This window comes from Pteropus alecto, unplaced genomic scaffold (assembly GCF_000325575.1).
Source record: "Pteropus alecto unplaced genomic scaffold, ASM32557v1 scaffold279, whole genome shotgun sequence".
Taxonomy (NCBI): domain Eukaryota; kingdom Metazoa; phylum Chordata; class Mammalia; order Chiroptera; family Pteropodidae; genus Pteropus; species Pteropus alecto.
The window spans coordinates 239,874-261,488 of record NW_006443262.1 but is presented as its reverse complement, the minus strand read 5'-3'; the positions used below and the strand labels follow the sequence as shown (position 1 = coordinate 261,488).

General features: G+C 38.4%; 1 protein-coding gene across 1 annotated transcript in view; it reads right to left on the bottom strand.

Moving 5' to 3' along the window:
* Positions 1 to 21,615, bottom strand: part of OPN3 (opsin 3) — a 47,024-nt gene that overhangs the window by 8,112 nt on the left and 17,297 nt on the right. Inside the window, exon 2 of the mRNA XM_006924119.3 lies at positions 1,711 to 2,030. Within this exon, the coding sequence (XP_006924181.1) occupies positions 1,711 to 2,030 (320 nt within the window). The remainder of the gene's footprint in view (positions 1 to 1,710; positions 2,031 to 21,615) is intronic.

Genomic DNA, 21,615 nt, shown 5'->3' with positions numbered 1-21,615 from the left:
GGGGATGGGGGGGGAGGGCATATGGGGGAAATATCTGAGGTCGAATAGGTAAAAATTGATTGTTGGTTGGGTGTTAGAATGAAGAATAGGCAAAGATTACTCCCTAATTTCTGGGTTAGGTAGCTAGGAATGGTGACCATTCACTGAGCGAGACAGACAGAGTCCTGGGCCCTGATCCCAGCATAAGAGCCTCACTCTCATGACCTCGTATAACCCTAACTCCCAAAGTCTCCACCTCTTATACCATCATATTGGGGGATTAAAGCTTCCACATATGAATTTTGGTGGGACACAAACATTCAGTCCATAACAGTAAGTACTTGGTTCACTTTAGATGCTTAGTAAATATCGGTCAAATGAATGCTTATTGAGTGACGTAGATCCAAAAGCCAACAATGGCTCTTTGAGTTAGCAGTGATGGCAAGAGAAATAAAGTGGTAACTAGAGAGAGTTGAGGGTATATTTTGCTTTTGTATTAAAAAGAGCCAGTAGTAAGGGAGAGACAGAAACATAAACGAAAGAGAAAATTATTACTTGGGAGAGGTCCCTGGGGTGGAGAAGGGAGTCAAGGGAAAAACAGAATCTAGGATTAGCTTGACTCTAACACCTTTCCCTTTGACCTGTACCTGAAGAGAGGAGTCTAAGAGTGAGTGTGAACAAAGAGGTTTGTATACAGGGAGGCGGGGAGTTGAGGAATTTCCTGATAAAGCTTTATTTTGCCCAATAGATAAGAAGCATGATTGTTTGATAAGAATGGAAGAGGGTAGTAGGGCAAGAGTTTAAAATGAGAATTGAAAATTTATAGTAGCAATTGTATAGGAAGAGTGGACCATCTTATGATCCAAAGATCGCTAGATGCTGCTGAGAGGAAATCTGAGTATGGACACTGTGAATCGGTGTGGTTTTTCTCTGGTTCCTCTTTGTGGTTTGATTACAGGCATGGAGAAAACGGGTATTTGCATTGATCCAAGGATTTATTTTTTTTATTTTTTTTTACAAAAGTGTATGAAGAAAGTTGGGACATGAAAATTGAGGGCAGTGGGTCATGATTTAAAATGATTCATGTGACCAAGTTTGATTTAAAAAATAAAAGTGAAAGCTAGAAGAGTTTGGCACAATGAGCAAGAGACAGGAGCCTTTTGATGAAAGAAAACAGAGTGGGAAGAAGCGCTGAGTAAGAAAGACACGCGGCTGACGTGAGACACAGAAAAGGGAGCGGGCTTCACGCCGTTACTTCAGATGTCCTTCTTCCTGTCACCCAGCGGGAAGCCTGCTTGTGGTCAGTTCTTGTCCTTCATGACTCCAAAGTGATTTCCTGACAAAATACCTGTACTGTTCCTTAATGAGTTTATGTGACCTTTGAATTAATAAAATTATAGGGGGGGATGAAATTCCCTTTGTTGGAGTTCTTAAATTCTAAGAGTGCTGGAGGATGTGGATTTTTTTTTTTTTGTCATTGCTGATTTTTTCTTTCCAGAACCCCTTTCTTTCCTTCTCCTGGTTTAGAAAATGGTGGTGCAGAGAATAAATGTTATTCTTTATTCATCTTTTCAGAGAGTCACTAATAGCAAAAATTTCTGTCACATGGGAAGTCTCCTAGAGCTGCTCCAGCTATGGGCAACTACCGATCATGTAGGAAGGAAGTTTGATTGTTTTTGACACAAAATGGAAATAGTCTGGGGGAGGAGCATTTGTAGTCTTCCAACTCACCATTTGAACGGAATACAGAATGTGGCCATAGCAATGGGCTATGACTACCACCGGCACCACCAGGCAGCCAAGAAATAGGAAGAGCACAAAGGAGGAGTCATTGGCGTCCTTGGATTTCCAGTCCACAGCGCAGCCTAGTCCGTGCACGTCCAGGATGTACCTGTTCCAGCCCAGGAGAGGCGCTCCTGACCAGCCCAGCGAGTATAGCCAGATGTAGGTAATGGTCCTCCAGGCCCAGGAAAAATCGATCGCTCTGGCCTGGACCACACGGATATAACGTTCATAGGCCAGCACAGTTAGCGTGGTCATGGAAACAGTCCCTGTAGGGAGAGGAAGCGGGACAGTACAGCACGACGCCAGGGAAGATGGACATCACAGATGGAGACGTTCTCCACTGGAGACACCTGACCGAGTGTCTGGAACCAACAGTATGCTCTAAAAGCTGAAACAGCTGAGAGAAACAATGCCTCACAGTCCCAGGAAATTCAACTGGAAACATATTTACCCATAAAAGACAGTGTGGACTAGAAAATGGCATGCAGATTGCAGCGCGACAAAAATAAAAGCTCTAAAACGGGCCCGCCCCGATGATACAGCTATTAGGTTAAATTTTCTGCAAAGAGAAACTCTGGAGCAAGTCAGGGAGAGACACTTTTAAAGCGAGTGTCTCTTGGTTTTTCCTTCTCTCGGCTGTGTCTGACTCATCTACTAGCGGTAAAGTCAAAGTGGGCTCCACAAAAGCCAACTGACCAAAGTGACGGTGAAATAATGCAACGAGCAGCCTTAACCGATCCGCGAGCGGATGCCAGCCTCTGAACCGTCCACGTGCAATGACTGTTGACAAGCGGGTGGTCTTCCGTGCTCCCGCGGTCTTCATTTATTCCTCAATTTTGCAATAAATACACTTCAACACTATCATTTATTTATTTCTCTGCCTCGCCCGAGTGATTTATTTACTCAACAAGCTCCTATAGAGCACCTCCATGAGCCAGGCACTGTGCTGACGACAGAGACTCAGAACGCGAGCTGCCTGTGGAGAAGGCATATGCACGAACTGCTGTAATACGGGACAAGGTGTTAAATGCCACGATGTGATACAATGTACCCTGGGAGTCGCAGGAAAGGGAGCCTTTGCCAACAAGGCAAAAGGAGCACATTTCAGGAAGAACGAAGAGTAATGCACCAGAGCACTGAAATCATTAAAGGGCTCAGATGCCGGGGCTCAGAGGACACGGAGAGAGAAGATAAGAAAGAGCAGATGAGGCAATACTGAGAAAGACTTTAAATTTCTCGCTAAGGTTTTTTGTTTCTTTCTTCATTGGGCTTTATGATAAAAAACAAAAACAAAAACAAAAACAAAGAAAACATTTCACTTGTATAAAATAGTAAATTATAAGTCTTTTACATTGTTGTGCTTTTTAAGCATGAAATGATTAAGTTCACCTTTCTTCCTCCTCCCCTTTCTTCTGAAAAGACTCATTCTAGCAGTAGTATAGAACTTGAAACACTGTCCAGTGCCTGGAGACCAGCTTGCAGGCTATTGCAATGGTCCGGGCAAGATATTATGGGGTTTGAATTAAGGTACCTTTAAATGAGTTCCTATGGTTAAAGCAATAAGCTGGTATGATTTTAATTTTCATTCATATATCCATTCATTCATTTACTCATTATTTATTGCTTCTCTACATGTGTCAATCATTGAGTTAGAAAATAGGTATAAAGAGGTGAGTGAGACAAGTGCCTCATGGAACTTAACAGTACAGTGGGTATGAGAAATAATAATTTAAAATAAGAGCATCATGGCAGAGTGAGGCAAACTCTTTATATCTGCACAAGAGAATCCATTCCCCTCCCATAATGGCAGCAGACCTGGGTAGCAGCGCAGAGAAGCAATTATGGCTTCTAGCAGCACCAGTAGCCCCTGGGAACCAGAGCGCAGCACAGAGGGTTCCCTGACCACAGAAGTGATGCCCCAAGACCCAGGAGCCTTGGACACAGCAGGGGTACCAACCACCCCTGGCACTCGGAGCTCTGCCATTGACATCGACACCAGTGACCAGACCTGGGAGGTACAAATACTGCAGATAAGTGAAAACAAAAATTTGTGCTATAGCATATCTACTGGAAAATCAAAGAAAATCCTCTAATCGTCAGCCTGCTAAGTTGTTAAAATCAAAATGGTACCTAAAATAAGAAAAAGGTTCACTACTTCAAATGTACTGGCAGAACAACCCATCAAAAACTATGAACAACCAAGGGAACACGGTAAAACAGAAAAAAATGAGAATTCTCCAGAAACCAAACTCAAAGTCATGAAAATATGTTATCTAATTTGTGGAGAGTGGATTGCAAGCTGACAAGGTCCTTGAAATCTGTGAGGCCAGCCGAGGATTGCCTCACCTCAACGAACCCTCTTAAGTCTGGGGAGATACAAACTGTTGGGGAAACGATGCCACGAACAGACAGAATGGCAAAGTTCATAATAGAATGTGGGTTAGGTGATTGTGCCAAAGATGATCTTATCCTAGCTGGCAATTGTATGCTCTTGTATAAAAGCAGCTTGCAAAAATAAATCTGTGCCACTACTCCATCATCAGTGGATAGTGGTCTTCCTGATCCCACCTTTGTCTTTCTCTTTCTTTTTGGCATCTCCCACTGTTCCCACTCAGGTATCAAGCAGGCTGTGCTGAACGAGGCACTAAATGATAGAGAATTCAAAATAGCGATGATGAAGAAACTCCATGAAATACAAGAAAACTCAGAAAGGCAGTTCAATGCACTCAGGAATCAAATCAATGAACAGAAGGAGTACTTTACCAAAAAAATTGAAACTATAAAAAATAATCAAAAAGAAATTCTGGAGCTAAAGAAATCAATAAATGGGATAAAGAATTTACTAGAAAGCATTAGAAATAGAGCAGACCATATAGAAGAGAGAATTAGTGAGCTCAATGATAAAAACTGAAAAATGATTCAGGTGGAAGAAGAGAGAGAACTAAGAGTTTTTAAAAATGAAAAAAGGTCTATGAGAATTGTCAGACTTCGTTAGAAAGGGCTGGAAGAATAATGGGTATCCCAGAGAGAGAACAGAGGAAGAAAGAAACAGAGAGTGTACTCAAAGAAATAACCGATGAGAACTTCCCAAAGCTGGGGAAGAAACGACATTCAAGTACTAGAAGCTAAGAAAACACCTAATTATCTCAGCACAAAATCACCTTCTTTAAAACACATTACATTAAAACTGTCAAAAGTTAATGATAAAGAATTCTCAAGGCATCTGGGGAAAAAAAAGATAGCAACCTACAAAGGACATCATCAAGTTATCATCAGATTTCTCAGCAGAAACTCTACAGACTAGGAAAGAGCGGAAAGACGTATTCAAAATATTGAAAAATAGAAACCACTGGCCAAGAATAATACATCCAGGAAAGTTGTCTTTTAAATATGAGAGAGAAATAAAGGCTTTCTCAGACAAACATAAGCTGAGAAAATTTACCACCAAAAGACTTGTATTACCTGAAACAAACAAACAAAAAAAAAGTATACAAAACTTTGATTAATGTGACAGACAGAAGCAGAAAATTGCAACTCTGTTTCAGAATAGGATGGTAAATAATCATAATATAAAGGTTAAAGGTGGGGAAGCATTGAAAATAACTATAGCTACTTCAGTTTGGTAAAGAACACATAAATAAAAAGGAATAATTTGTGACAACAAAAACATAAAAAGGGAGAAGGAAAAGGAGGGAACTTGTGTAGGTAAATGAAGATAAGATGTTATCAGAAGAAAATGGACTATTTTATGTATGAGACATTTTATATAAATTTTATGGTAACCACAAAACAATAATCCAGAGCTGAGACACAAAACATAAAAAAAAAGAAAAGAAAAGAAAAGAAACCATAGAAAACTAACAAATTAAATAACAGACAGAAATACAAAGGAAAGAAGACAATAAAAATCCAGAGACACCAGGGAAAAAAAAAAAAAAGATAACATGGCTGCAGTAAATCCTCATATATCAATAATTACCCTAAATGTAAATGAACTGAATTGAGCAATCCAAAGTAACAGAATAGCTAGAAAGACCTAAATATATACTGCCTTCAGGAGACCCATCTCAGCTACAAAGACAAACATGGACTCAAAGTGAAGGAGTGGAAGATGATACTCCAAGCAAATGGTATCCGGAGAAAAGAGGGGATAGCCATACTTATATCAGACAAAATAGACTTTAAGTCAAAAAAGGTAACAAGAGACCAAGACAAACATTTTATAATGATAAAGGGGCCGATCCATCAAGAACACATAACATTTATTAATATATATGCGCCCAACTTAGGAGAACCAAAATATATAAAACAATTATTAATAGACCTCACGAGACACAGAAACAGAAGCAAGATTTAATATGCCACTTACACCAATGGATAGATCATCCAGACAGAAAATCCAGAAGGAAACTTTGGCCTTTAATGACACATTAGATCAGTTGGACTTAACAGATATTTGCAGAACTTTTCACTTCAAAGCGACAGAATATACATTCTTCTCAAGTGCACATGGAACATTCTCAAGGATAGACCATATGTTGGGACATAAAACAAGTTTCAATAAATTTAAAGAGATTAAAATTGTAGCAAGCATCTTTTCCAACCACAACAGTATGAAACTAGAAATCAACTACAAGAAGAAAGCTGGAAAAATAAAAAATATGTGGAGATTAAATAACATGCTACTGAACAACTGTTGGGTCAATGAAGAAATAAAAGAAAAAAATCGAAAAATATATCAAGAAAAATAAAAGTGAAAATACAACATACCAAAATCTTCAGTATACTGCAAAGGCAGTATGAGGAGAGATGTTTACAACAACACAGGCCTACCTCAGAAAACAAGAAAAATCACAAGTAAACAACTTAATATTACATCCAAAGGAGATATAAAAAGAAGAACAAATGAAGCTTAAAGTCAATAGAAGGAAGGAAATTGTAAAAATCAGAGTGAAAATAAAAAAAATAGAGAATAAAAAGATAATAGAAAAGATTAATAAAACAAAGAGCTGGTTCTTTGAAAAAATAAACAAAATTGATAAACCTTTAGTCAGACTCACTAAGGATAAAAAGAGAAAAGACTCAAATAAATAAATTCAGAAATGAAAGCAGAGAAGTTATAATGCATACCACTGAAATACAAAGGATTATAAAAGATTATGAAAGGCTATATGCCACCAAATTGGACAACCTAGAAGAAAGAAATTCTTAGAATCATACAATCTTCTCCTAAACTGAATCATGAAGAATTAGAAAACCTGAATAGACCAGTCACTAGTAAGGAAACAATCAACAAAAACCTCCCAAAAAACAAAAGGCCAGAACCAGATGGCTTCACTGGGGAATTCTACTAAACATTCAAAGAGATTTAATACCAATCCTCAAACTCTTTCAAAAAATTGAAGAGGATAAAATACTTCCTAACTCATCTTATGAGGTCAACATTACCCTGATACTAAAACCTGGTAAAGGCAACACACAGACACACATTACAGGCCAATATCTCTGATAAACACAGAGGCGAAAATCTTCAACAAAATACTAGCAAATTGAATGCAATGATACATTATAAGAATCATACACCACGATCTGGTAGGATTCATTCCAGAGAAACAAGGATTGTAGCATATCCACAAATCGATGAATATGACATACCACATTAACAAAATGAAGGATAAAAATCATATTGTCATCTCAACAGATTCAGAAAAATCATTTGACAAGATACAATATTCATTTATGATAAAGCTGTCAACAAAATGGTTTAGAAGGAAAGTACCTCAGGATAATAAAGGCCATCCATATATGACAAACCCACAACTAACATCATAATGGTGAAAAACTGAAAGCTTTTTCTTTAAGATCAAGAACAAGACAAGGATGCCCACTTTCTCCTCTCTTATTCAGCGTAGTATTAGAAGTCCTAGCCAGAGCAATTGGGCAAGAAAAAGAAATAAAAGACATTCAGATTGGAAAGAAAAAGTAAACTTCACTATTTGCAGATAACATAATTTTATTTATAGAAAATTCTAAAGACTCCATTAAAAAAACTATTATAAATATAAATGAGTACAGTAAAGATGCAAGATACAAAATTGATATAAAGATTTGTTGTGTTTCTATATACCAACAACAAACTATCAGAAAGAGAAATGAAGAAAACAATTCCATTTACTATTGCGACAGAATAAAATACCTTTGAATAAATTTAACAAAGGAGGTGAAAGACCTATACACTGCAAACTACAAGACATTGTTGAAAGAAATTGAAGAAGACACAAAGAAAGAGAAAGATATTTCGTGCTCATAAATTGGAAGGATTAATATTGTTAATCCATATTGCCTAAAGAAATCTACAGATTCAATGCAATCCCTATCCAAATCCCAATGGTGTTTTTCACAGAAATAGAACAAAAATTCTTAAAATTTGTATAAAATTACAGAGAATCCCAAATAGCCAAAGCAATTCTGAGAAAAAAAGAACAAAGCCAGGAACATCACACTTCCGATTTCAAACTATACTACAAAACTATAGTAATCAAAACAGTATGGAATTGGCAAAAAGATAGACACACAGACCAACGGCACAGAATTGAGCCCAGAAATAAACTGACACACATATGGACAACTAATTTATGACACAGGAGCCAAGAACATACAATGAAGAATGAAAAATCTCTTCCATAAACGGTATTGCGAAAATGGGAATGACACATGCTAAAGAATTAAATTAGACCACTATCTTATACCATACACAAAAAATAACTCAAAATAGATTAAAGACTTGAATGTAAGGCCTGAAACAATAAAAGACAGGTGTTAAGCTTCTGGGCATCCATCTTAGTGGTGTTTTTGTGAATTTGACTCCAAAGGCAAGGGAAACAAAAACCAAAATAGACAAATGGGACATCAAATTAAAAGGTCTCTGCACAGCAAAGGAAACCATTAACAAAACAAAAAGGCAACCAACTGAATGGGAAAAGATATTTTTGAATGATATTTCCAATAAAGGGTAGTATCCAAAATGCGTAAAAAACTCATACAACTCAACAACAAGAAAAGCAAACAACAAAATTAAAAAATGGACAGAGGATCTAAATAGATATTTTTGCAAGGCATACAGATGGCCAATAGGTACATGAAAAGATGCTCAACATCATTAGTCATCAGAGAAATGCAAATTCAAACTACAATGAGATATCACCTCATACCTGTTAGAATGGTCAGTATCAAAAAAGACAGAAAACAACAAATATTAGAGAGGATACGGAGAAAGGGAACCCTGTACACTGATGGTGGGAGTGTAAACTGGTGCAGACACTGTGGAAAACAGTATAGAAGTTCCTCGAAAAATTAAGAATAGAACTACCATAAGATCCGGCAATTCTTTTTCTGGGTATTTATTCAAAGAACATGAAAACACTAAGTTGAAAAGATATCTGCACCCCTATGTTTATTGCAGCATTATTCTCAACACCCAAGATATGAGAACAGCCCAAGTGTCCATCGACAGGTAAATGGATAAAGATGATGTAGCACATGTACACAAGGGAATAACTCTCGGCTATAAGAAAATACAATGTTGCTATTTGCAAGAACATGGATGGATATTGAGGGTAATTATGCTGTGAAAAAAGACAGAAAAGGACAAATACTGTATGATTTCACTGGTATGTGGAACAGAAAACAAAAAAGTAACAATGAGCTAAGAAAACAAAACAAAAACAAGTTCATTGATACAGACAACAGAGTGCTTGCTTACCAGAGGGGCAGGGGTGGGAGAAAGGGCGAAATGGGTAAAGGGGGTCATTAGATGCTAATTGATGGATGTTGGACTTTTGGTGGTGTTTGTACAATAGAGTATCCATATATTGAATTATAATGTCGTATCCCTGAAGTTTATAAAATGTTACCTCCATAAAATAAATAAATTATTCTTTAAAAAAGGGAAAACAAAACAGGTAAAGCAGTGAAATGCTTTGAAAGGAAGAGGCTGTGCAGAGACCAAGGACAGCGTGAGGTGTGCGGGAGAGGGCGTGAAGGGTCTGGCAGTACTGACAGTGTCAGGAAGGGACCCTTGTGCTCAGAGCTTAAGTATGAAAAATCGCAGCTTGTGATAACTCAGGGTGTGTGAGTCAGTGAATTTTTCCTTCTCATTATTTAGATCGAAGAGATAGATTTTTAAAAATCTCCTGTAGTTTTCACCCATGCCTGTGTCTTAGCAAGTACAATGAGCTCCAAATACCTGAATTCAGTTGCCGATATTCAACACCACGATGAGTTGGTACAGCCCAGGGACAGCAACCCTGGTGTTTGCCAGGCCCTCGCTGACCGCCGAGGTGTATGAATAGCAGGCTTAGGCAGACTGCCTTAGTCCTTAAGGGCTGCACATTCAAACCCCTTCCTTGCAAAATACAAATCAGCCTTTTCCTCTCAACACTTTCTTTACTAATGAATTTTGGTGCTGAGTTGAAATTATTTGCTGTATTCTGATTGATTCCAAGAACACACTCCAGGAAGATGAGAATGAATGGACTGTCTGTTGTACAACCATTTTACACGTACATTCTCACCAGTGTTGAGCCCGATTCTCTATTCCACGTGGTGCATCCGTTTCCTTTAACACTCTGGAAGGGAAAGCAGGAGACTGCCACAAACTGGGCACTGACCATGTGTCAGGCCTCTGATAATCCCTCTTTTCCCAAAAAGAGGTCAGTGGCTCAGAAGGGCGGAGAGCCCGATAGGTGGTGGACACAGCTCTGAGAACCCAGTATTGTGACTCCAAAACCCCCAATTTTGCCTTCGCACCACCTGCTGCCATCACATGGAGACTTTTACTTCCCCAAATTCGGCTAGGGGTGGTGCAATGTCCCTGTTCTCCCCGCAAAGCTGCAGATGGATCACATGTGTAGTAAGTGCCTCTCGCTGTGCCAAGGTCTTGTACAAGAAACCACAGATGTGTGATCCCCACCCTTGCGGAGACGACAATACCATATGTTCTTGTAAAGCCAAGACTAGCTCACACGCAGCATCGAAGGTCAGTGTCAGATGGTGCCTCATCATGTGTTGTTTACTGCATGGCAATCGAAAAAAGTAAAATCCCAGTGGATGGTATTGTGGGCATAGCTTCATGACAAAGTACATTGAAGCTGGGTCTTAAAAGATGGCACAGGTGTTAAAAAAACAGAAAGTATGGGGTGGGCATTTCTGGCTGGAACAAGACCTTCTGCAAAGGCAAAGCGATCTTCCCTGAATTCTTGCAAGAATGTCTTAGTCTCCAGATGTGTGGAGCGGTAGAGTGGTCAGTCACTACCAGGGCTGGTGCAGATCTGACCAGGCTTTCCTTGGTTGTAAGTGGTCCGCAGCAGGGGTCTTCAACTTTTTTTTTCTAGTGTTTTGCCCGAAAATTTTGAGAAGGTATGTACACTCTAATATATTTAAAAAGCTGTATCTAAATATTTTTCACCTTAAGTTTAAGAATAAATTTTAGAATAAAACTATTACCTTACTCTTTTAAATATATCCAGAGATTTATAAATATGTTGGTAATTCTATATATATGTCTATATTTCTGTGTATATGTATATATATTTACACACATATACATGTACACACAAATATATATGCACAAACATATATGTATATATATTTTTATATATATGGATTCTATAACAATTAGCATATTTTAATACATACATACATATATATGAAAATAACATGCCCATAGAAATTATGGGAAGACTTAAAAAAGAAATACTGTTAATTTTCTCAAGAAAAAGGAAAGTAGAACTTTTATTGGTACGGTTACAAGATTTTAATTTTTTTTTTTGCCTTATTCTTTTCTGTGACAAAAATATATTTAGAAATTGAAAATTTTAATTTCCTGTACAGGAAGTCTCTGTGTTAAAAGAATAACTGTCTTATAGACTGAGTTGTCATTATAACCTCTATTAGTAGAAAATTGATCAAAATATTTTGTTCAATATTAAGAGTAAAAAGTTTAATCAGAAATACTTCTCTTAAAGTGATCAATGCAGACATTTCTCCCCGCAAAGAATATATCTACCCACGGGTTACTATTACCTATGCTAGAATGATATAGGATAAATTCACCTATTTTCCTGTTCATAAAGTTAAAGAAAAAGTTCCCGATTGCATATTAACCTAGAGACAATGGAAGGAATTTTGTTATACTCAGTTTTTACTGACTACAAGAACACTTCTTGTATATTCAATTACTTGAACTCTCTTAAATTTATATGCCAAAATAGTGTTGATTGTCAAAAGTTATTTTTAATGATCTCAATTTTATTAAAAGCAAATAATTGGAAACCACCCGAGTGGTCATTTACGTCCTCAAGATCTTCTTCAATATCTTAAATTGTTCCTTTGTTCGCCATCCTGGAATTACTTCCTATCCACTCTACCCCCTGGTAATCCTCCCTGGTGAGATATGATTTGGGAAGGGTGAGGAGTTTGCCCTTCTGTGTGAAGTGGCAGAAGGGTGACCGAGAAAGGGAGCGCCTGGGTAGCAGGTGGCTGATATTGAGGAAGGAACAGAAGGTTTGAATTTAGAAATTGATTCTTGTAAACCTATCATGGCATAGCCATTAGAAAGAGTTTATATACCCCTAGCAGTATGCATACTCCAATATGAAGACAGCAGTCTATAAAATGTGATCTCATTGGCCTATTATTAAGACTGCTTATGTTAGGATACGCATCACGCCTCAAACTGTCAGCAACATCCAAAGATGGCTGTTTGATACTTCTTTTCCCTCTGCCTAAAACGCTGACAAAGATCTCACAGTCTGAAGAAGACAGGCATGTAAACGAACGATTACGGGAATGTGCTCACGCTCTGAAACAGAGCTGTGTCTGGGGAGCTGGAGAAGGCAACAGAGGAAGTCCTCACTTCCGCCTGGGGAAACACTGGGGAGGGCTTAGGAGAAAGCAATGTCCGAATCATGAATGGAGGGAGTTTACCAAGTTCGTATCCTCAAGACAAGGGTGAGGGTACGAAAGCATGGAAGTGAAAAGAGGAATTCGAGTGTTAGCTCTCCGCATGAGTTTTGAGCCAAGTAGTTATTTGTGGTATAACTTGACAATTATGTATTCATTTACAACATTTATCAACAAACACTGGTCATGCGCCTATAAAACACCAGGTACTGTGCTAGGCAATGGAAAAACAAGGATGAATTATAAACAGAGAAATAAATAATTATGAAACAATGTGATAAATTCTATAATAGAGAAATGTTTTTGAGGTCAAAGTCCTGGATTCAAGTGCAATTCCGATACATAATTATCACAATTCAGAAAAAATTAATGAACATCTCTGAACCTCAGTTTTCTCCCCAGTAAAATAGGAATTTTGTACCAAAATGCTATCTCGGTGTATGTATTAAATGAGAACATGGATGTATTTAGGAAAACAGTAATATATAAGGTATTATTATTGAATAGTTGAGTATCTGGGGACGACATTTCTGTAAGTGGAAGAAAGCTGGCAGAAGACACAGGAGTGGGCAGAGCTCTGGAGCTTAAATGTGAGTCTACTAATACGTACAAATGCTGAGAACAAGTCATTTTCTCCATTGGCCACTAGATGTCCACATTGAATAGCTAATTATAGTTCAATGGTCCAGACTCTGGATAAGCAAGTTTACAACAGAGTAAGTGCTTAGAACAGGAATTGCTTGGACCATGCCCCAGATCTGTTAATTCCTATGTGTTACATTAAAAAGTTAATATGACAAGGTCCATGCCTTCAAGGAGCTCACACTCAGGAGAAGCGGGTATAAGGAGAAACTCCAAGCCTGAATGTAGGAGAAAGAATGTTCAATTCAGGAAAAGACTTTGTCCGGGAAGCAGGCACCACCTGAGTGAGTCTTGAATATTAAGCACAGTTCAGCCAGGCAAAGCAGGAGGGTTAGGGAGGAAGAACTGTCAACTCTGTTCCAGGAAGAAGGAACAGCTTATGTCAACACATGGAGACCTGACAGAGCTTGTACCATTTGGGTTCCTGCAAATAATTCAAAATGATAGAAGCCGACAGTTCTAGTAAGAGAGGACTAAAAGACTAGGGACTCTCCCAGGAAGACCCTTAAATGCCAGGCAAGGAGTTTGGAATGTACCCAAGGGCTCCGAGGAGCTATTAAAATGTTTTTGTTTTCTTATATATTTGTACAAGTCTAAAGAATTTTATTTTATTTTGTTTTGCTTCGGCTTTTGCAAATTTTCCTTATGAAAAGTCCTCTCTGGCTGCATCGTGAAAGGAAGACCGTGTGGAGAGATCAGTCTGGTTACTGAGAAGCCTGCTGGAGAAATTCGATCACGCGGATGACCAACAGCACTCACGCGTGACCCTGGGGAAGGAGGGATGAGAAGGGTCCGATAAATTTCATGGCCGTGAATCTTTGCTGAATGTGGGGATGAATAAAGAAGAATCAAATGAAGTCTTGGGTTACTGTCTTGGCTGAGTGGGTGGTATTACACTGAACTGGAAAGGAAATGGGAGAGAAATCGACTTGGGAGCGAAGATGATTAGGAGATAATGTACTTCATAGTGGATTTTCTACATGATTTTGAACAAATCATTCGATGGCCTGTGTTCCAAATTCTCTACCTGTAAAATGGCACAACTGTAAAAACCTGCCTTGTGGCAGGCATTATCTTACAGATCACACAGTGAAATCTTCCTAAGTGGGTATACATTTTTTCCAACCAATGAAAATTCTAATTTTGTTCATTCGAAAACATGTATTGACTTAGAGAAAATTTCTAAAGATGCAGCATTTTAATCACTTTTGTCCACATATAGCAATGGAAACAAAACTATTTGAAGTTGCTCAATAAAGATATTTCTTTATCAATTAGTGGCCTCTACTCATATTTGAACAACATCAAAGGAAAGCAATACTTTTAATATGCTTGAAAAAGGTTGTTCTCTTAGGCAAGTAACCAATTCTTTGAAATCTTGTTGACAGCATATTTGCTGAGTAAGCTTTCCTATTCCTTTTTACTTAATTAGCTTTGATCATTTCAGCCCACTGACAGATAGAGAGTGTTTACTTTGTGTCAGGCACTGTTCTAAGCAGTTTATCTGTGTTATTTTGTTTAACTCTCACAACTCTGTGAGACATGTAGAAATAATTACCATCCCAATTTTGCAGATGTGGAAACAGAGGCAAAAATGATTAACTTGCCAACATTCTGAGCAAATAAATAACAGAGCTAAATTCAAATCAAACAGTCTGCTTTCGAAGCCCATGTTATCATGCTGTACTTGTTTTCAAATTCTCCTTTGGAAATTATCAAAAATTTTGTATTAGTGAGGTGGGATCTATAGAAAGCATTTGTTACTTACCGCATATGTTCTGTAACTGTGTCTACCTTCGATATCGAGAAAGGTCATTTTTTAAATCCAACTTTCTTTTTTAAACTGAAGAATTTTAAAGAAAATTAGAGATAACTATCTTCATTTGAATCATTTTCCCTAGCCATTAAAAAGAGCAATTTCCATTTGATTAATAAGAGCTGTTGTCTAAAACACCAAAATAATGGCTGGTTTTTATTGTATATATTTTAAGCATTTACCAGATGTCTATGAAGGCAGAAAATTAGTTCTAGTTAATGATTCCTTCTTTCATATCTGCTTCCCTCTCTTTATCAAATACCATTTTCAATTATTTGTTCTAAAAACTAAGTTAATATTCTTCATGTTTAGTACACAAACACACAGTTCCATAAGAAAGGCAGTGCAGCATGAACGTTAAAACTCTTTCCATGAATTAAAAAATTATGATTCTAACCAAGACTTCCTTTGACTGCCACATGGGAATGCGGCCACCAAATGCTTGTCCTGCGTTAAGAAGTGGGAATTCCCTTTACAAAGGGCCAATAAAGCCTCGGAAAAGAGTGACTGAACAAGGCAGCCAGGCTGCGGCTCGTGGGTGAGCAGGGCACACTTTAAGTGTCTGTGCTATTGTCTCGGTTGTTCTTACTCATGCTTCCTCACTGTTAGTTCGTATGCCATGCAAAAAGGAGTGAGTCCCTCCCTCCATTAAATCTGGTGACTTTTTATAGGGGGAACAGGAGCAAATAGTTCTTGATGCAGTTAGTGAAACGCAGAGGACTCGCTCTGTCCGCATGGGTGTCCCCTGTGCCTGGCCATCTGCCCAGTAGCGTGGGATTCATTACCTACTCATCACCCCTCTGTTTTCTTTGATTCTTTCTATATAGGGATCATGTCTTTTTTCTCTTGACATCTTCCTTGGCTCTTGGAATAGTTAACAAGAGATTATTATGTATTTGTTGATTATATAGTTATATACATGTGACCATAGTTCTTCTCAAATGAAGAATAAAAATTCTGGAGTAAATATGGTCAGCCCTGTAATTAAGCAAACAGTGGGGTAAAATGATGTTTAGAAATAGTTAAAGTCAGATTTCGTTAAAAAGGAGAAATGTCCCTAATGGAAAGTAGCAATATATAGGTTAGGAGAACATAAAACAATACCAACTTCCTGAACCTTTTCCTAAAGGATCCCTTTTTCAACTTAATACACTATTTGACAGCTATCACATGATAATTCTATTTTAAAAAATGCTATAAAGTGTTTATGTTATGGGTTACAAGAAGTCGAATGTTATTCCTATTACATTTGTCATCTCTTATCCTCTAATCACAGTAACAAATTGAATACCTTATTTCATATGGTAGTTTATAATTTCCAAAGTACTGTCCCATATATTTTTCTCATTGGATTTTTGCAGACACGTGAGGCAGGAAAGACCCATTATCTCCATTTAATGTGAGTGTGGTAGAAGGGGCTGAGATTCGTGACTAACCTAAGGTCACAAGATTAATAAGGTTTTGCCTGGAGGAGAACCCAGATCTCTGACTGCTAGTCCAGAACTCTTATTTGAATTCTCCCTGGAAAGATCTGATAAATTAAGCTGGTTGTGATCAATGGAAAAGTTTGAGGTCTTTTTAATTCTATGAAAAAATTTAACACATGGATAAATTATGGGATAGCTATACGCCTACGATGACAATTCTCGTTTCTAAGAGTTCCTTCCTGGATTACTACCTGACCCCAAATGAAGAAAATCTGAGACAGCCCAGAAGAGCAAATTAAAAATATGAGGGAATGTCAGAGGTACTAAATTAAATCTTGACTTAGCCCTTTATTATTTACAAAGCTCTCAGAGGGGCTATGAGCTCCGGTTTGACAGCAGGTGGTAACACACACTGGTTCCCTTTTAAGCTCCATTCTATTACCGTCCTGCTGACTGAAAAGAGTTTTGAAACATAGCCAGAGGACTGGTGTCACTGTTCTTTCAAGAATGAATACAACATACTCGGCTGTCATTATGTGTGTGTGTATGTGTAAGTGACTAGTCAACTAAAATATGTGAGATGAAATGCCTCGGGACCATAAAAGGAGAATGGGGAAAGAAGATAAGAAGCCCGTCAGATTAAGTTAAGGAAAAACATAATTGCTATATCCTAGGCGGTATTGGAACAGAATGTTTTAAGATTTAAATATACACTTGTGAGGTGGCAGCACATAAAGCTCATCTCAGTGACTAGTGTGAGACAGTCTAGATAAGCATTAAAATCTCATTTCCTTGAAAGTCTTAGTCATCCAGAGCTGAGAATGTCACACTAAGAAGAGCTAAGGGAACATCGGAGGTGAGGAAGGGAGATTTACAGATCTGAAGTTTTTGCCTAAGGCCACAAAGCAAAGCTAGTTGGTATTAGAGCAGGACTGGTTTGTCAGACCCATTCATAGTCGACTGCCTCAAGCTTGTCCCGCACATTGTCATATTGGGGTTCGTATGGATTTAAGTCTACTCCTTGGTGTGCAATTTAAAACCCTGTAGATCTGAGCCATAAGTCTCTATCTCTTGGTAGGAACAGTGACTGGAAATGCCAGCTCTTGAAATGGCTACAAATGAATCTTGTGGGGAGCTTGTTTAAGGTGCCCGTTGTCAGCTCTGCCCTTGAGGAATCTGTATTACTAGGCCTGGGCGGAAGCTGAGTCTGTATCGTCAAGGGACCCCCCTCGTGGTTATCACCGACTTTAGGAGAGGTAAGTCTAAACTAAAGTCACGTTCCCTTTAGTATCATCTCTCTGGGGCTATTTGCTCATTTCCCAGGTTTTCCTTTACAAAAAAGAAACCACGGTGGATGGCTTTGACTCCTTCCATTTCAATCCTACACCAAGAGATGCAGTGCAGAGCTCTTACGATTGTGTCACCTGCACCCGTGTCAGTCAGTGTGGCCCTCTCATTGCTGACATGGCACTCCGCAGCTGCCAACTTCTGATTCAGCCCCGACGTCTTCCATTCATGGCCTCCATCCTTCGCAGCAGATCAGCTGCATCACTGCCCAGGTCTCTATGCAGCCAGCAGCAGAGAGACTGGAAATATATTAACAGACCTGAGCACTCTGCGGATGATTCTCTTCAATGAGAAGACTTTCACATATCTCGTAGGTTTCAGTGGTTTAAGGTTTTCTTCTTATGTTATATTATTTTGCGCACCTGCCTTTTGTTTGATGATGATGATGATGATGATGATTATGTACCTTTCATCTTATCTAAGAATTCTTCTACATATTTAAGAAAGAGAAAAGAGAGAGATGCCCAAGCAAGGAGGCTAGTTTATAAATATTTTTTCAGATACAGCTGAGAATCACCCTAGGATGGGAAATAGCACATACCTTACAAATTGCTGTCATGGCTTTTATATACGTGATCTTTTGCTCTTCAGAGATTTTTCTACATTAGCATTCCCACCTCCCTTGGCATTTGAAAGTTTTCAGAAAATTTCCCAGCATCATTCTGGCCTCTAAAATTTGCTTGCTTTTCTCCCTGTCTGCTGCTCATGGGCTGCATATTGGGAGTTTGTAAATTGCCCACAGAAGAGAAATAGAACAGAACCATTCGAGTCAACGTTTAACAAAAAGTATTCCACAGGGACACCAAAGGCTCCAGCTCTGAAGAAGGGGGATCTTGTCTAGCTTATAGCGACGGCTCTAATTTTTATAATATTTTACTCATTTCTAGCTTTCATTCCTCTTACCTATTCCCTTGTCTTTTGCAATTTCTGCTGCTTCTTATATTCCCCAAACCTATCATAACACCATGTTTTATAGAACCAGATGCCATATATCAGAAAAGGGCAGAAGATGGCATCGCATGAAAAGATGCTAAAAGGCCTGTCCATAGGAGGCTCTCCCTGGCCTAGGCAGACACCGAGACCCCAAAACCCATGAGTAAGTGAGAAGCCTGTCGAGAGACATCGTGGTTTCATCGTGAAAAGAGAGGCAGAGCGAAGACTAATGTCACTTCCTAAGGAATTTTCTCATATTATAGAGAGCAGAGTAAAGCCTGAACGCACAAGAAACTTAAGGCATATTCTAGGTAAATAAGATAAAATTATTCTAGGACCAATCACAGCTTAAAAATAAACCATGCCAGGAGTGTCCAAACTTTGCTTAAGTATTTAACTGGTTCTAACATGTAGGGTCCTGAGCTTAACTGCTGTGAAAGCAAAGGCATGAGATGTGGTTGCCCATGTAAAGGGGAAAAGGCAGCAGAAAGAGACTAACCCAAATACAAAATCTGTGTTTGAAATGCCAAATGAGACACACAAACCTAAGTGCCATAAGTGCTCAGAGAGAGGAAAGCTCACCAAGGAAACGGGAAGCCTCTATGAAAAGGTGTGAGACTGAAAGCTACTGAAAACAATCCACTTGAAACTTTGCCCAGCACGTACCCTAGAGCAGCAGCGCCCAGTAGAAATACAATGTGAGCCTTATATGTTATTTAAATTTTTCTAGCAACCACATTTAAAAAAAAAAAACAAATAAAATTAATTTTAATATAGTTTATTTAACCCAATGTATTTGAAATATTATAATTTCAATTTGTAATAAACATAAAATTACTAATAAGATATTTTATATTTTCTTCTACTAAGTCTTCAAAATATGGCATGTTATTTTACACTTACATGTAAATGCAGAACAAGGGCTCAAGAGGCACGTGCCTAGTGGGGACTGCGCCGGACAACACAGCCCTGGAGGAGCTTGTGCGTGTTGGATAGGAAGAGACATATACAAAGATATACTTTGAAGCATTGTTTATTATATTATAGAGAAAAATAGGAACTAACTCAAAAGGGGGAATGGATAAACTGTGAGCAAAAGGATCGAAGCATTGCTTGAATTCACATTAAATTTATGCCTGCAGTGACCTCTTAGAGGGCAGAGGGGGAATGGACTGAAGGAAGGAAATATGCAGATGTGAATTTTATCTATAAGATTTCAACTCTTTAACGATAAAGTAAAATAAATACAGAAATATTAATCTCTGCTCATCTTGGGTGGTAGATACATGGGCATTTATTGTGTTGCTCTTTGCTCTTTTTTGCATTTAAAAACTTAAATAATGTACAAAGTAAAAAAAGTTCACTGAGGTTATGAAAGTAGAAAGAAGTGGACCATCAGAAGATTGGCTCTTTAAATAAAGAATAGAAAGTGACGGTCACAAATCACTTTCAATAACAAACGTTATTTTAACAAAGTCCTAACAGAGGCCAGAAAGAAAACAGCTTCTGCGTGGAAGTGGGAAGTCAGGGTCCTTGGGGGCGGTCAGGGTGGGGTCAGTAAAGAGGTAGAGAAGATGTTGAAGGTATAGGGGAGTCTACTGGTCATGAGGACAGGCTCTGAGGACACGTGGTGGGAGCTCAGGACTGGACCAGATCAAGAAATACACTGAGCCATAAAGAGAGGTGAGTGGCCTTTCCCTTTCAGCTATGACTGACCTCAGCAGGGATGTGAGGTACGATGGGATTTGTCCTCATCACCTTTTTTAGCGGGGAGTGAGGAGGGTGGAAGAAGGAGGTAAAATCATTCAGGATCCAGAGTCTGGGTGCTGAATGATTTGCTCGATGGCATGCTGATTTCAGGAACACGTACTCTCTCAGATGTCACACTGGATCTTTGGGTTACTCTCGGTTTTTTGCTATTCCAACAGTGCTGTGAGGAGATACCGTGTAACTTAGCCATCAAGGGCACTGGGTTCAGGTTTCATATCCGTCTTTTTTTATGTGACCTGGAACAAGTTAATCTCCTGGTGATTTAAAATCTTTTACTGTAGAATAATAGGGCAATAGTAGTATTTAACTATCTCACAGAGTTGGGATGAAGATTAAGAGTTTTATAATATGCATAAAGCACTTATAACAGTACCTGGCATATGGTACACATTTAATAAGTGTTTGCCATGAGCATTATAATCCATTAGCTATATATTTACATGATTATCTCCTTAAGATAAATTCTCGTCAATATAATTCTTAGGTGAGAAGGTGTACAAGCTTTTAATGCTTCCAATACAACTTGCCAAAATACCTGCCAGAAAATAAATTAAGTCCCCACTACCATATCACCAGAGACTTTATTCTCTTATTTACGTCACAAAGCATGACAAACCACAACCCACCCAGCAACCACTTACAATCGCCTTCTGTGTCCTCACGGACACAGAATGCAAGAGTGGTGCCTGGTGATCTGCATTTTAAACATGCTCCCATTTGCTCCATAAGGACTCTAGTTTAAAACCACTGCTCTAGTATCTCATCAATCGATAAACCAATCAATTGCTAAAACATTAGTTTACTCAAGCTCTGCGATATCAACACTTTAGAATGAGTTCTTTCTGAAATCCCCCTTGGCTTCTATAACTTCTCCCACCTCATATCCTATTTCTATGCCAGCTTTTTTTTTTTTCTTTAGGGTAAAAAAAAAAAAAACAGATTTTCTTATGTACA